Source organism: Anomalospiza imberbis, chromosome 1, assembly GCF_031753505.1.
Source record: "Anomalospiza imberbis isolate Cuckoo-Finch-1a 21T00152 chromosome 1, ASM3175350v1, whole genome shotgun sequence".
NCBI classification, from domain to species: Eukaryota; Metazoa; Chordata; class Aves; order Passeriformes; family Viduidae; genus Anomalospiza; species Anomalospiza imberbis.
Genome location: NC_089681.1, coordinates 113,283,166 through 113,296,418, shown reverse-complemented (window position 1 = coordinate 113,296,418; position 13,253 = coordinate 113,283,166). Strand labels below are relative to the sequence as shown.

At 36.7% G+C, this 13,253-nt stretch overlaps 1 protein-coding gene across 4 annotated transcripts in view; it reads right to left on the bottom strand.

Moving 5' to 3' along the window:
* The window catches only part of TOP2B (DNA topoisomerase II beta), a 60,629-nt gene that overhangs the window by 7,412 nt on the left and 39,964 nt on the right, over positions 1-13,253 (bottom strand). For all 4 annotated transcript variants that reach the window (XM_068206723.1, XM_068206732.1, XM_068206727.1 and 1 more), the window contains exons 17-29: positions 12,938-13,030; positions 12,727-12,841; positions 9,807-9,928; positions 8,856-9,004; positions 8,037-8,268; positions 6,524-6,658; positions 5,895-6,095; positions 4,060-4,255; positions 3,811-3,902; positions 2,505-2,660; positions 2,275-2,358; positions 1,162-1,359; positions 681-825 (exon numbers count right to left, since the gene is read on the bottom strand). In XM_068206723.1, the coding sequence (XP_068062824.1) occupies positions 681-825; positions 1,162-1,359; positions 2,275-2,358; positions 2,505-2,660; positions 3,811-3,902; positions 4,060-4,255; positions 5,895-6,095; positions 6,524-6,658; positions 8,037-8,268; positions 8,856-9,004; positions 9,807-9,928; positions 12,727-12,841; positions 12,938-13,030 (1,918 nt within the window). The remainder of the gene's footprint in view (positions 1-680; positions 826-1,161; positions 1,360-2,274; positions 2,359-2,504; positions 2,661-3,810; positions 3,903-4,059; positions 4,256-5,894; positions 6,096-6,523; positions 6,659-8,036; positions 8,269-8,855; positions 9,005-9,806; positions 9,929-12,726; positions 12,842-12,937; positions 13,031-13,253) is intronic.

Sequence of the window (13,253 nt, the reverse complement as noted above, 5' to 3'; positions counted from 1 at the left end):
TGTGTAATTAAAACCAGATCTTATCTCAGAATAATTATTTGTGTAACCACTTTTTTTTTCTTTCTTCTGAAAAAATAAACCCCTCATACTTAAACCTTCTCTTCTGTCTCCAGCTTTCTTTTTTATTGCTGCCTCCCTGTTACTGTGTATTTCTCAAACAGAAATAATTAATTCCCACTAGCAGAGGAAATGGGGAAGTGAACAATGGTCATCTGCCAAGCCATAGCACCCATAACTTTCTGAAAGTTGGAATGACTGAGTATGTCAATAGAAAAATACATTTATTTAATCAAATTCTACAATCTATACCATTACTCAGACTGAGGGGCTGAAGGTGACTGCCCTGTCCTTCAACATCAAAGAGCACACAAACTAGACATTTCAGTTTGCAAAGAATTACACTCATGATGTAAAAATAACCTATTTTTCTATAGACAAATTTGAAGAGTAGACCCCCGCCCCCAAAATTCAAATGTAGAAAATGTAAGATCCATCACCCCCAGGAAAGTAGCTTACACAAAGAAATTTCAAAGTACTTTCAAATATTTCATTTTAGGGAAGAAAACCAGATGAAATACTGATTATTGAGCTGTATTTCCCTTCTCACACGGTGTTAAAAATGCATTTCATGCCCAATAAATACTCTACTAAGGTGAACTGTGGTTGTGCAAGGGTCTTACCAGGCTCCTTCTTCTCTCTCTTGGGTTTAGGGGTTTTAGCTGCTGCAGCTGATGCATTCAGTGAGTCATCCCCACCACCCTCAGCTGGCACACCACCAAACTCTTCATCAAATTCCATTTTTATTGCTAGAGAATCAGTTTCACCCTAGAATTACAAAATAAAATAATTTACACCTTTATATTTCAAGATTGAACTGGAACAGTTTTGCAGATGTTAATAAATGAATGTAGACTAAGTATATTAACATTTGTTGAATAGTCTTGGAAATAAGTTATCTCAATAAAAACATCTGAACAATAAGCAGTCTCAAGAGGTTTGCAAATGTAAAAGAAATCCAGTACAAATTTCTTATGCTTTAGGTCAGCAAAACAGTGCAAATACAGCACCAGTGACGATCTGGCAATTTGGATTTATGTTACCGTAATAGAAAAATACACCAGTTAAATAAATAATTTAACTGTAGCAGTCATTTTGGTTTACCTTTTTCTTTTTCAGCAATTTCCTGCTGGCATCAGCTTTCATGGCAGATGTAATCTGTGGAACTATTCTTCTGCCAAATGGTGATGGCATGGTCTCTTCCAGCTGGAGTTTCTTCATCTTGGGTTTCCCAACTTTGCCTTTTATTGGTTTGCCAACCATGCCAGCCAGAACATCTTCTCTTTCCTGTGCTTCTACTTTCTAACAAACAAGGGGAGCCAGCAGGGGGGAAACACATTATTTTTTGATGAGGACAAAGTGGAACATGATGATTATTTAAGATTCATCTCCTTTTTATATGGAGCATAAGGCTCCCCTTAATTCTCACTTAAATTGGAACACAATTTTCAGTTCTGGAACAGCATCCACTTAATCTTGGTAAATTCATTACCCTGTAGAGCTAAAAACTACACTTTTATTCAAGGATAAAGTCAAACTTTTGGATTCTGTTACACTGAAAAAATCTTTCTTCTATCAAGTTTCTATTTCGCAAGTATGTGTCTGGTTCTGTTGTAAATTTCCATTATTTCAGCCTTTAATTTACACCTTTAGTTTTGAAGTGTGTCACTTCAAGAGATTGCACCAGCCCTTTTCAGACAACATGGAAAACTGAGGTTCAGCAGGTTATTCACCAAAAGGACTTGATCTTTTTTCCAGAACTACAGATAAGGCAAACTAAGGACCCTTCATACACTATTTATAGTCTACATGCTTCATTCCTGAATGTACACATTTGAATTTGGTAATACTTACTGCCTTACAAAAAATTAGATCATGTAGAACTGTAATTTTTACCATTACCAGTTACTACTCACAGGTCTTTGTGTCATTTGAAAACTAGCTTTCTCCTGGTTATTTTTCTTTTAATATCACTGACTTGGAAAAAACATTAAACTGCGTAGATGCAAGAAACAATCCCTGAGAAACACTACTGAGAACACAGATATCCAATACTGATTTCCCAGTTACCATTATATTGTGAAATGTATTTGCTTTTGATTCAAAATTTAATATTTGCTAATTATTTTTCTTAAATTTTAATAATTATTAGTTAGCATTTTTAATTAAATTAATATGATTTCCATGTTTTAGAAATATATATAAAGTAAAACATACTTCAAGCTCTTCAACAAAGGCTGCTAGATCTTCTTTCCAGAGGTCTGAAGGAGATTTCCTCTTAAGATCATTTAGTTCTCTCTCCTAAAACATGGAAGTAGTACAGAGAATGTAAGTACAACTAAAGCAGATGCTTTATGCTTTACACAAATGCTGAATACTGAACATTCCCCAGAGGAACATCAGCAATTACTGTGCCATTTCAGAACAAGCCTTCCAGGTGTACCAACCTTGGAATCTCTCTGCTTGATCAACTCTTCCACCTTCTCTTTTGTGAGTGACCACAGGGACATGTTCAAAATGTAGTTGAAGTCAGGGCCAGAGGCTGGACCAGAAGCAGAGGACGCATCATCATTTGCATTCTGAGAGTCCTCCTCTTCTGCTGCCTGAGGTGAAATATTCCCAGTTACAAGTATTAGTGATCTTAGCTCTGTGCATGATCTGTGACACTGCTCCAAAGCACCACCACAGAGTAGCAAGGTGTGCCCTCACAGATTCAATCACCTGAACATTTCCTGGACCTTTCCAAAAGGCCATGTTCCATTGACCTTCTAGAGCTGATTATTTAATAATTTGATTTAAGAAAACAAATTGAACCTGTGCTAGAACCTTGTATGCTGCTGGCTGCAGATATTGGTTCTGCCCCACTTGTCTCTCAGGGCTGAGACCTTTGCCCTTTGGGTACTCATGGATATCTATTCCTTTAGAAAATGAGCACAGTCCTCTGAATAACAGCTGGTATCATAGCCCCAAATGTGCAAACTGGGGTTTTAAAGTAGATCAAAATTTCCTTAAATAACAGTTTGGTTTTAAAATAGAAATCATTCCACAGAGTTAATATACAGTATTAAAAATACAAAACAAATGTGAAATTAAATCAAATAGCTAAAACAGTAGCAAAGACACATAAAAAGGGTGGGTGACAGAAATTCAAAGCTGCTTTTCAAAGCAGTTCCATCTGCCCATAGTAATGCCCAAAGTAATGTAACTTTTGAATTAAACTCATCACATCTCCCTTTTGGAACAATAAAAACTGGTTGGTTTTAAAAAAAGCATAAACAAATATAGGTCAAAGTCACTATCAAATTTACCACAATAAATTTAAAAGTCATAGCTTTATAATATCCATGTTTATTTAGAGGAAAGTAATTAATAAGTTATGTAGAAATAATTACATTTAGCAATGAGTTGTATGTGTGGGGTAACTGATGCAGCACTTTCTGTATCAGCCAGTTAGAAATCAAGTTGCCAGTTTTGATTTGGGTACATTAAGAAATTCAGTCCTCTGCAATCTGATTTTTCAGACTTGTACTATCTAGTTTTCTTCTAAGCATTATCCATATACAATACCAGTATTACGTGACTTTTATTTTTATGTAAGTTTAATGTTTTGGGGTTTTTTTAATGGAAGCCAAAAAGGAGTAATGAATAATGTTTTTAAAGTGCTATGTGTGTGTTATAAATTAAGTTAGACTACTAGAAAACAAGCAATATCATTTATAACAGTAACAACATCAACTATATCTAGATTATTACCTTTTCCTGTGCTTCTTTCCAGGCTTTTACTGGATCAGATTCATAACCCCTCTGGACCAACATCTGAATCAAATCTCTTTTTGATCTGTTCTCTACAAGATACACACAAACACAGAGGAGGGGAGGAAAAAAAAAAAGAAGGGAAGTCGTGAAAATCTTGCATGCAAGTATTTTCTACTATACTTCAATAATTTCAAGATCTTCTTTCACTTCCTCCACTGTTAACAATTCTAACTTCTGTTTACTCACCAATGGTAATTTTTCCTTGTATCTTCTCCAGGATGAAACGAGCTTGGTTGTTCAGTTTGGTGGACTCTGCACCCAGCATTCCCACAAGCCACTCCTTGCGCAGGCTGTAATAATGTAACCGCAGATCAAAGAACTCCTTCAAGATGTCCTGCACAGTTTCGTACTTCTTTAAGCACCCCATGTGATCAAACAGCACCTAGAAAATACATGATAGACTTGAGAGAGGCTGCATAACTCAAACTTTGTTAGCCCTTGTGTAAGTGTTCAGTTCTACTGCATGTATAAAAACACCGTGCAAAAAGTGGTATTTTGAGGAGTGTGAACTCAAGCCTCACTTCGGAGCTACACAGCACAGAGCTGGATGGTCTTTATTTTTATTCAAAAGTAGATTTAGGATGACATTTATGGCAGTACAATCAAACAAAAAGACAGCTATATAGAGAAATATGCCTGAATTCACTTGAATGACTAATTTTATCTACATATTAAATCACAAGTTCAGCAGCAAGTGATGATTCACAACTATTTAATTTAACAGTTGCAAAGCTTAATAATCCTTAATAATCTTTCAATTCAGCTGTGAAATCTGTCACTTTTCAGCTGTGAAAACTACCATCCTTCAAGTTCAAGCACAAAGTAAGAAATCATTTTTACTCGACAGGTGGAATCAATCCTGTCTGGCTTCTGACATCTCCAGTTTAGACATTTATAGGTGAACTAGTCACCCTCGGTGCCCTCCATAGTCAACTGAAAAAAATAAACCCCTCTAGGGGATAATTCATCTATCCAAAATAGCTGTCTGGGAGCTGGGGGACAATGGCCAAGCTCACATAACTTTTTAAGGTTCTTACACTAGGGCAGATTAATTCCTACACAGGTACAGAAAGCAGCCCTTACAATTTATTATTCATTTTGGCAGGCAGAAAATGCAGGAATTCAGCTGCAAAACATTTTGTAATCTGTGAAATGTAAAACTGACAACAGATTCTCACAGTAGTTCCTACAGTTGTTTAAACATGTGAGAAATACCATCACCCTGATTTGGTAGATTGGCTTTTCAAGTACAATCTAGAAAATCAGTTAAGCAAGCTGTTTCCTTTTCCAATTCTATGGTCATCCATTTATTTTAACCTATTTTCACATAGCTTTTGATGTACACAGCAATAGCAACAATAATGATATTTGTGGTTTGTGATAATATCTGAAAGTAGCATCTGCCATAAATAAACCAGAACTGTTTTTTTCATTATGTGTAAAGACAGGATGTTTGGAAATCTTCGCAGAAATTAACTTACATTCAAATCCCTCTCAGAATAGACAGACATGTATATTTATTCATATTCTTTGTAATTTACAGCACTATTAAGTTTTCAGCAGCTTAAGAACAGTATTTGCTATACCTTACCACCTAAAATTGGATTTATGCTGGTGGAAACACTGGATCATTTAACTCATATTAGAGGAGTAACAGTCAGAAAGTGCAATTTTGAAAATGTAATTTGTCTCAAGTTTAAAACTCAAATCTAATTATAATATGGCAGAAAGTTATCTGTATGATCTACTTTACATTAACCACTTTTGGTTCGCTGCACAGGAAATTTTCAATTACAGGAAGCATCCACCCCAGGCCTGTCCTATTCGTAAGACTCATCATAAAATGGATTTGCTTATTCATATTGACTTAGTATTGGTCATCATTACAGTTTTCTACTATTGAAACAATTTCAAATACAGAATGCACTGTTCAATACCAAGAACCAAAGTATACTACAAAAACATTTGATTTCACAACAAGCAACAGTAGAGATTCTAATAGCCAAACATGAAAAAGTTACCATAGAATTACAAGTAAGACTTGTTTGAAGCTTAAAAACTTTGTGCAATCCAGCAGCTTCTGCCTGTGCAAGCTTTTCTTCTGTCATTTTCACAACAAATTTCACAGTTGTATCAGTGTGGTATTCCTTATAGTCAGAAATTAATGCTGGAGTTTTTTCAGTCCCATTCAACATAGGTTCTAGAACCTGTTCTTTGTACACCTGTTGAAAACAGGGCAGCAAAAAACAGAACCACTTGAAATGCTTTAAAACTGCAAACCAAATGAACAACATAAACTTCCAAAGCTCTGTGCATTACATCTGATACCAGTTATAACTTACAGAACCAGTATAACCCACAAAATGCAAGCCAAGAGTAGCACAAACAGAAGAGGCAGAAACCAGGACAGAAAAGACTACTGTAAAGTGGATTAAGCAGGAGAAGCAAGTGTTCGCTGTAGCATGGATGGCTGATGGCACAGAGAATCATCTTCTACAAGAGTACATAGGAGAATGAAACCATGTTCCCTTCCGTGTATGCATAATCAAAAATTGTGTTAGAAGTTCACACAGACATAGGATTAAATAATTTAATGAGGAATTCTTCACTGTTTTTTGTTTATATTAAAATGTATTTCAATGTTACTTACCTGGGTCCATGTCCTTACAGGAAGCTCTGTAATCTCTACTGTGTTCCTGTCCACCACAAATATTTCACCACTCACTACATACTGATTTTGACCAAGTTCCTGAATGGTTCCTTTGAAGTTTTTGTAGTTTGGGAGCTGAAATTGGAAAAACCACCAAAGTGGTAATAATCTTTAAAATAAAATGTCAGAATTTTTTTTCCATAATCCATACACTTATAACTACATTGCCCTAACCCTATAACGGACCTCTCAGACTCTGAAAATCTGAAGTCATAGGAAAAATACTACAGAAAAAACAGAATACATACATGCAAGTGACAGGATCAATTATCCTACTGTCCAGAGACTAGAAAAATTGTTATGAAGATGCAGCTGAACCCAGTGAGGTGGTGGGGTTTTGTTTTGATTCTTTAGTTTGTTTTTTTCTTCCTCTTTCTTAAATAAAACTCTAGGCACAATTAAGGCATGACAGAAAGCAGATAAAGACCCCACAATAACATTATAGAAGTGGTGCTACCTCTCCTAACCATTTTTTCATTTTTGTGCTGTTTGGCAAAGATAGTGGAACCCATCCAGGTCAAATTGTAACTAACAGGCTGAGGACTTTTTTTAAATTGGATTGATTTCCTTATCCAGCTTCACACAAACACATACCAGCATACAGAAAGGAGCTAGATGGAGGCAGAACTGCCTCCTTCAAGCACAGTGAGCTTTAATTGACTGTGAGACTACACAGAAGGCCTAGGAGTCCTAAAGGAAGGGCAGTGGATTGCATTAGTTAAAAAAATCTCATTATTCCCAAGAATTTGAAAAAGGAGAGCCACTATGTCTTAAAAATTGTTATTGCACACTCAGTGAACTGTGATCTAAATAGGGAAGAAAATATGTTTCTGCTTCTATGGCTTAGTAAACACAGCCAAGCAGCAATATTCATCAGTTGTAAAATTAAGATTACATCAACTGTATTTCATCTCTTGGTCACAGATATTGTGGGTTCACACAGGTATTCTACCTGCCCAATTTTTTTCACACCACTTCTGGGACTTCTAAAATTTTGAATAAACAGAAGCTAAATGCAGTTCAGAAGTTGCTGATTTTCTTGAACAGCAGCAATATATTCTCCTCTGTCTACAGCTATATAAAAAAGAGACCAATTCAGACAAGAGAAAGGAAATGTTAACTTTGGCTGAAGATACTTAAGTAGTACCTTCAAAAGGAAGAGTGATATAACTTTTTGCTCGACTGCCATGTCACAACTATCCTGTAAGACTTGTAGTAGTCAGCAAACTGAACAAGAAGTCCTCTAAAATAATTGCTAAAAATACAAATAGCAATGTTTTTGCTTCAAATTGAATTTCCCCAGCCTCATCCCAAAGGTCAAGTAGAGCTTCTACATAAAATTACTGGGACAAACCAACTCTGATGCTCCAATAATTAGAGAAGTTCTAGACAGATAGGAATTGATTTTGAAAATACACACATAAAAAATACCAATATATACTATTATTTTTACCATTGGGTGGGGATCTAGGCCATCCAGCATTCGTCTGACATTGTTTACAATCTCTCTGGTATCATAGTTTGGAAGTTTGCATGCCCAGCCAGTGCCAATTCCTTCAGCTCCATTTACTAAGACCATGGGAATGATGGGAATATACCATTCAGGCTCTACACGTTGGTTGTCATCATACAGGAATTTAAGCAAGTTGTCATCCACTGATGGAAAAAGTAGCCTTGCTAGAGGGCTTTAAAAAGAAAAAACAGGAAAACCATTTAACCTCAAGTCCAGTAAGTAAAGAACATTTTGCGTTAACAGCCCTTGGGCCCAGATATGATCTGTTTGCAGATTTTTCTCACATCTTTCTCTCTCTTTGCCATTCTGAAGCTGAAAATCCAATGTACACACTTCCTGAGATAACAAAGTTCTTCCCAATGGAATAGTGTGTTCATAATAGATGAAGTTTGTTTCCTTCACAGAAACACATGTACCTCGTACACTAGCAACTGCTGACATTTAGCATCTACAAAATATCATTTTTTGAAGCTTTCAGAACACACAGCTCAGTGTGACATTGGGGCACCCAGTAATAAAGCAACACAGCATCCAAACAGTTGCAGAATTTCCTTGCTTAACTGTAGGAGTAGCAAAATGTTATGGATGTTCAAAACCGCGCTTAAGAGATCCAAAGCAAAATACGAGCTTCTATCAGAATATTTAAAACTTTCTCCATTTCTCTCCCCTGCCCCCCCCAGAAAAGGAGTGTTGTGAAAGGATGAGTTTCATAAGAAGGCTATTTAGAAGTATGCATTTAGCTTGACAGGAATAGTTTACCTTAACATGGTGAAAATATAGCGAGGGCTGGCAGCATCCTTTCCACCATGAAGCCTGGTGCCAAACTGACCAATAGGTTGTAACAGATTCACATTGTTACTTCCAACAAAGTTCTGAGCCAAGTTGACGATAGTCATCATTAATGCTTGCTGCAAGAAAATACATAGTCATAGTAAGAAGTATGAGACACTCTATCCTCATCAGCCAGCAAAACCTATTTTTAATGGCCCAAAATTGTGTGACTAACCTGAATTAAATCTTTAAGAAAGCAGTTTCCCTGAGAAAGGACTGTTGTAACCTATTACAAGGGCTGCTGGGAATATGTATTCTGTGCTTATGAAAACCCCTGAGCTTCTCAATTTCTTCTAAAGCACTTCTCTGGGGGAAGTAAAGGGACGTAAACTGACCACACTTGCATGCACAAACCACTACTCATGGCTTCTAAAGGGAAAAGAGAAGGGATGGATCAGTGGTTAATATAGCCACTCTTGATAACATTTCAGATAAATATAAACAAAACAGGAGCTAGAAAAAAAATCTTTGTTCTGACACTGTAATAAGTTTCTGAATAACAGAGTCTCGGTTTCTTCCCTTAAAATACTGCGTTTCTTATTTCAGACAAAAATTGTCCTAGAACATAATTCCCATATTCCTATGATTTCAGAATCTAGAAGTTGTTTAGGTAATTAGTTATCTACTATTTTGCCACAACCCATCTACTATTTTGCCACAACCCACATGTATCTGGGATAACACTGAGCACTAACACCTGGAAAGAAAGAAAATATGCTGTCTTATCAAGCTACATACAGTTTGGTTCATGTTCTTTAAATGTACATCTGTGATTGGTAGAATTATAGTCAATAGTTTGCAATTTTCATAGCAGAAACATTTACCAAATATTTTACATAGACTAAAAGTCCTCATAACTTCACCATCCTCCAAACTCACCTCCCCATGGTGATAAGCTGACATTTCAGCCACAGAACCAGCCAGCTGAGCAACCTTTACTTCACGTTTATCATTTCTCTTAAAGCAAGTGAACAGAACCTTGCGTTGCCCTGGTTTCAGACCTATTAAGAAGAACATCCCACATTCAACACATACACAAGCAAATGTTTTCAAGTGATAAACTTGTTTTGCCTTATTATCATTTCTAACCTCTCAAAATAAGTCTAAACATTAAATAGAAGCAAATTCACACAAACTAATAAATATATCCTTTTTAAAAGTAATTAAAAATATTTTACCAAACTCAAAAATGACCAAAAAAGCAGAAACACAACCTTTTCAGCCAATTATACAGCATTTAATATATCATTCTAATAAACTGCACCTTAATCCTAAATATGTAACTTCCACAAGTAAAGAATTCTTTCCATTCTACTCAGCAAAATCTTTTTCCTAAGAATATCAGCACAAATTCAGCAATAACAGCTATAACTGCAGCTTACACGCATTTCACAGAACTCTGAAATTTTACTTCTTGTGTGAAATTCTCAAATAAGAATTAAAATTCAATACCAAAAAATGTTATCCTCTTGGGATCTTTTAAAGTTTTAAGAAAGAAGCCAGTCTCTGCTCTTCTGATCTGATCTTCTGAAAATATTTATTTTCATTGATTAGGCACACTTTAGGAACAACAGCTGTGTGGAAGGAATTGCATTATATTTCCTGTTATCCAGAACTTGATAACCAGTTCTAGATCATGCTTATTGAGCTATTCAATGTTTTAATTCACATACATTTCTAAAATGCACTAAAATATTGTTTAATGTTACCATTAGTACAGTGGGTCAAACATAAGAGCAAAAGCTGGAGGGAAGACAAAAAAAAAAAAAAAAAAAAAAAGAGACTGACTTCAATTTCCATTTCATTCAAATATGTAATATCCAAATTTTTTACAATGGCTCTGCATCATGTTTTTCTTCCAGCACTCTATGGAATACAACAAACTTCCTTTAAAAGAAGAATCACCAAGCAGCAAGAATTTAAACTACCAGCTGTGAAGAGATAGTCAAAATTCTTCCTCTTCATTATTTTTTTCTGAGATTTGCCACCAGGCTAGCCTGTCATATATCACCTGATGATGCTAAAGGACAAAAGCCATTGCTAGAGCACTACACCTGCTGCACAAGTCATATATCCATGCCCAGAATGCAGAATTACAGCCAAAGTTGGCAGAAACACCCATAGGAATTATATATATTTGTAGTATTATATATACACCTACATTGTTACATATACACATAGACATACACAGATATATTAATAACTATGTTCCCTTCTTTTTTTCCTAGATTTCTGTAGAAACAGTCCACTGCAAATTCATTCTTAAATATTTAATGTTTCAGCAAAATCGTTCAGCTGTTTCTGAGAAGGCAGTCTGGGTACACTATGTTGTAAAAGGAGCAATGATCTCTTGAAACATACAGCTCTGTAAGTACCCAGGTATGGGAGGAAGTAAGTCTGGAGAAGCTGAATCAGAGACTGACATCCTTTGGTTCCTTAGGTGGGAATCTGCATACCTAACTCAGTTTCATGCTGTATCAAAGCTAGGGATCCATCTTATCGGGAAGCTACTGCCCCTACTCCCCGAATGATCCCTCTCTTTCATCCAAAACACAAAAAGCTCTTGCTTTTCATAATAGCTTGGTATAAGTCTGTAGTGTTAGGAAGTCTGACCAGCTCCTCTATAAAATGTACTGAGAACTGGAGATAAATGCACTTCACCACTCCCCAAAGTCTCAAGGTCTTTTTCCTGATCATAGGAAGCTTGTGCACACAGACAATGACATGGGCAGAAATTCCTGCTCACGCTGTCTGCAGACAGTTTTACAAATGAAGCTGTAGTGCAGTAAAAACTGCTCCTTTTAATGTACATGCTACTGCAAGGGGAGGGTTAGTAAACCTGACTGACAGGAGCCTAGCAAGATTACAGGTCAATAAACACTACAGCACTGCCTGTGGTGCAAGACTGAGGGGAGAAAACATTTGCATCTTCATCTGCACTCATCTGCTGACTTGAATGTTAATTATTATAAGCACTTAAGAGACTTGCTTTCTCTGATGGTATGATCAAAAACAAAGCGCTTGTAGGGCCTAGGGAATAGATCTGGTTAAGTAAAAAGCCTGCACAGCAACAGCTTCAACTTCCTCACAGAAGAAACATGGCAATTCCTTAGCACATGTGGAAGGGACCACAGCGGCTCATCTGGTCCAACCTCCCCAGGCAGGATCATCCTAGAGCACATTGCACAGGATATGGTGTCTCTCAAATATCTCCACTGAGGGAGACTCCACACCTTCTCTGGGTAATCTGTTCCAGTATGTGGTCACTGAACACTGAAGAATTTCTTCCTCATGTTCAGGTGGAACTTCCTGTGCATCAGTGTCTGTCCACTGCCTCTTGTCCTATTGTTTGGCATCATTGAGAAGATCCTGGCTCCATGCTCTCGACACCTCCCCTTTAGATACTTATACACATTGATGAAGTCCCCTCTCAATCATCTCTTGAAACTGAACAGGCCCAGCTCCCTCAGCCTTTCCTCATATGAGAGATGCTCCAGACCCTTAATCATCTTCACAACCCTCCACTGGACCTGGTCTAGGAGCTCCATGTCTCTCTTGTACTGAGGAGCCCAGAAATGGACACAGCAGATGTGGCCTCACCAGGGCTGCACCCCCCTTGACCCCCTGGCACCACTCTTCCTAAAGCACCCAGGATACCACTGATATACAAAATGATAACACATGCATGGAAGCTCTTATTTTCTCTACTTGAATGCATTGATTCCACTGCAGATCACCGCTCTAAAAACCATCAATAAATAGAAATATTCCAAAAAATCATAATGAATTATCAGCTTACCATCAACAAGGGAAGGGATGGATCTCTCGTTGTCTGAATTTGAGAAAAGGATCAACTCCTTGTTAATGAAATCATTGTAAGTCAAATGTTTTGTTGCTGTACCATATAAAAATTGCTGAAAAAAAAAACACATACATTATTCATTCAATACAAAAACTACATTACATTTAAATCTCACCTGGCAGATTTATTGCTATTATCTAGGACTAACCTCAGGAAGGCCGTGTAGTCGACGCTGTCGCCTGTCTTCCATGAAATTTGTTAACCATTCTTTTCGGTCATCAATCTTCTTCTTACTGAAGGCCTGGAAAGATTCCAAGTACAATAAAGTATCAGCATATAAATGTCTGTGCAAATGTATGTTACTTCAGTCAGAATTTTAAGTATATTGCACTTTCTGATCAAGTATTCAATAAGGCTTGTTTGGACAAGCTAATCCATATAACTAATGTTTACATTTAAGGAGCAGTACTAGTACATGACTTCTCAGACATTTTTGCACAAGGTTTTTAGAAATGACAGATCTC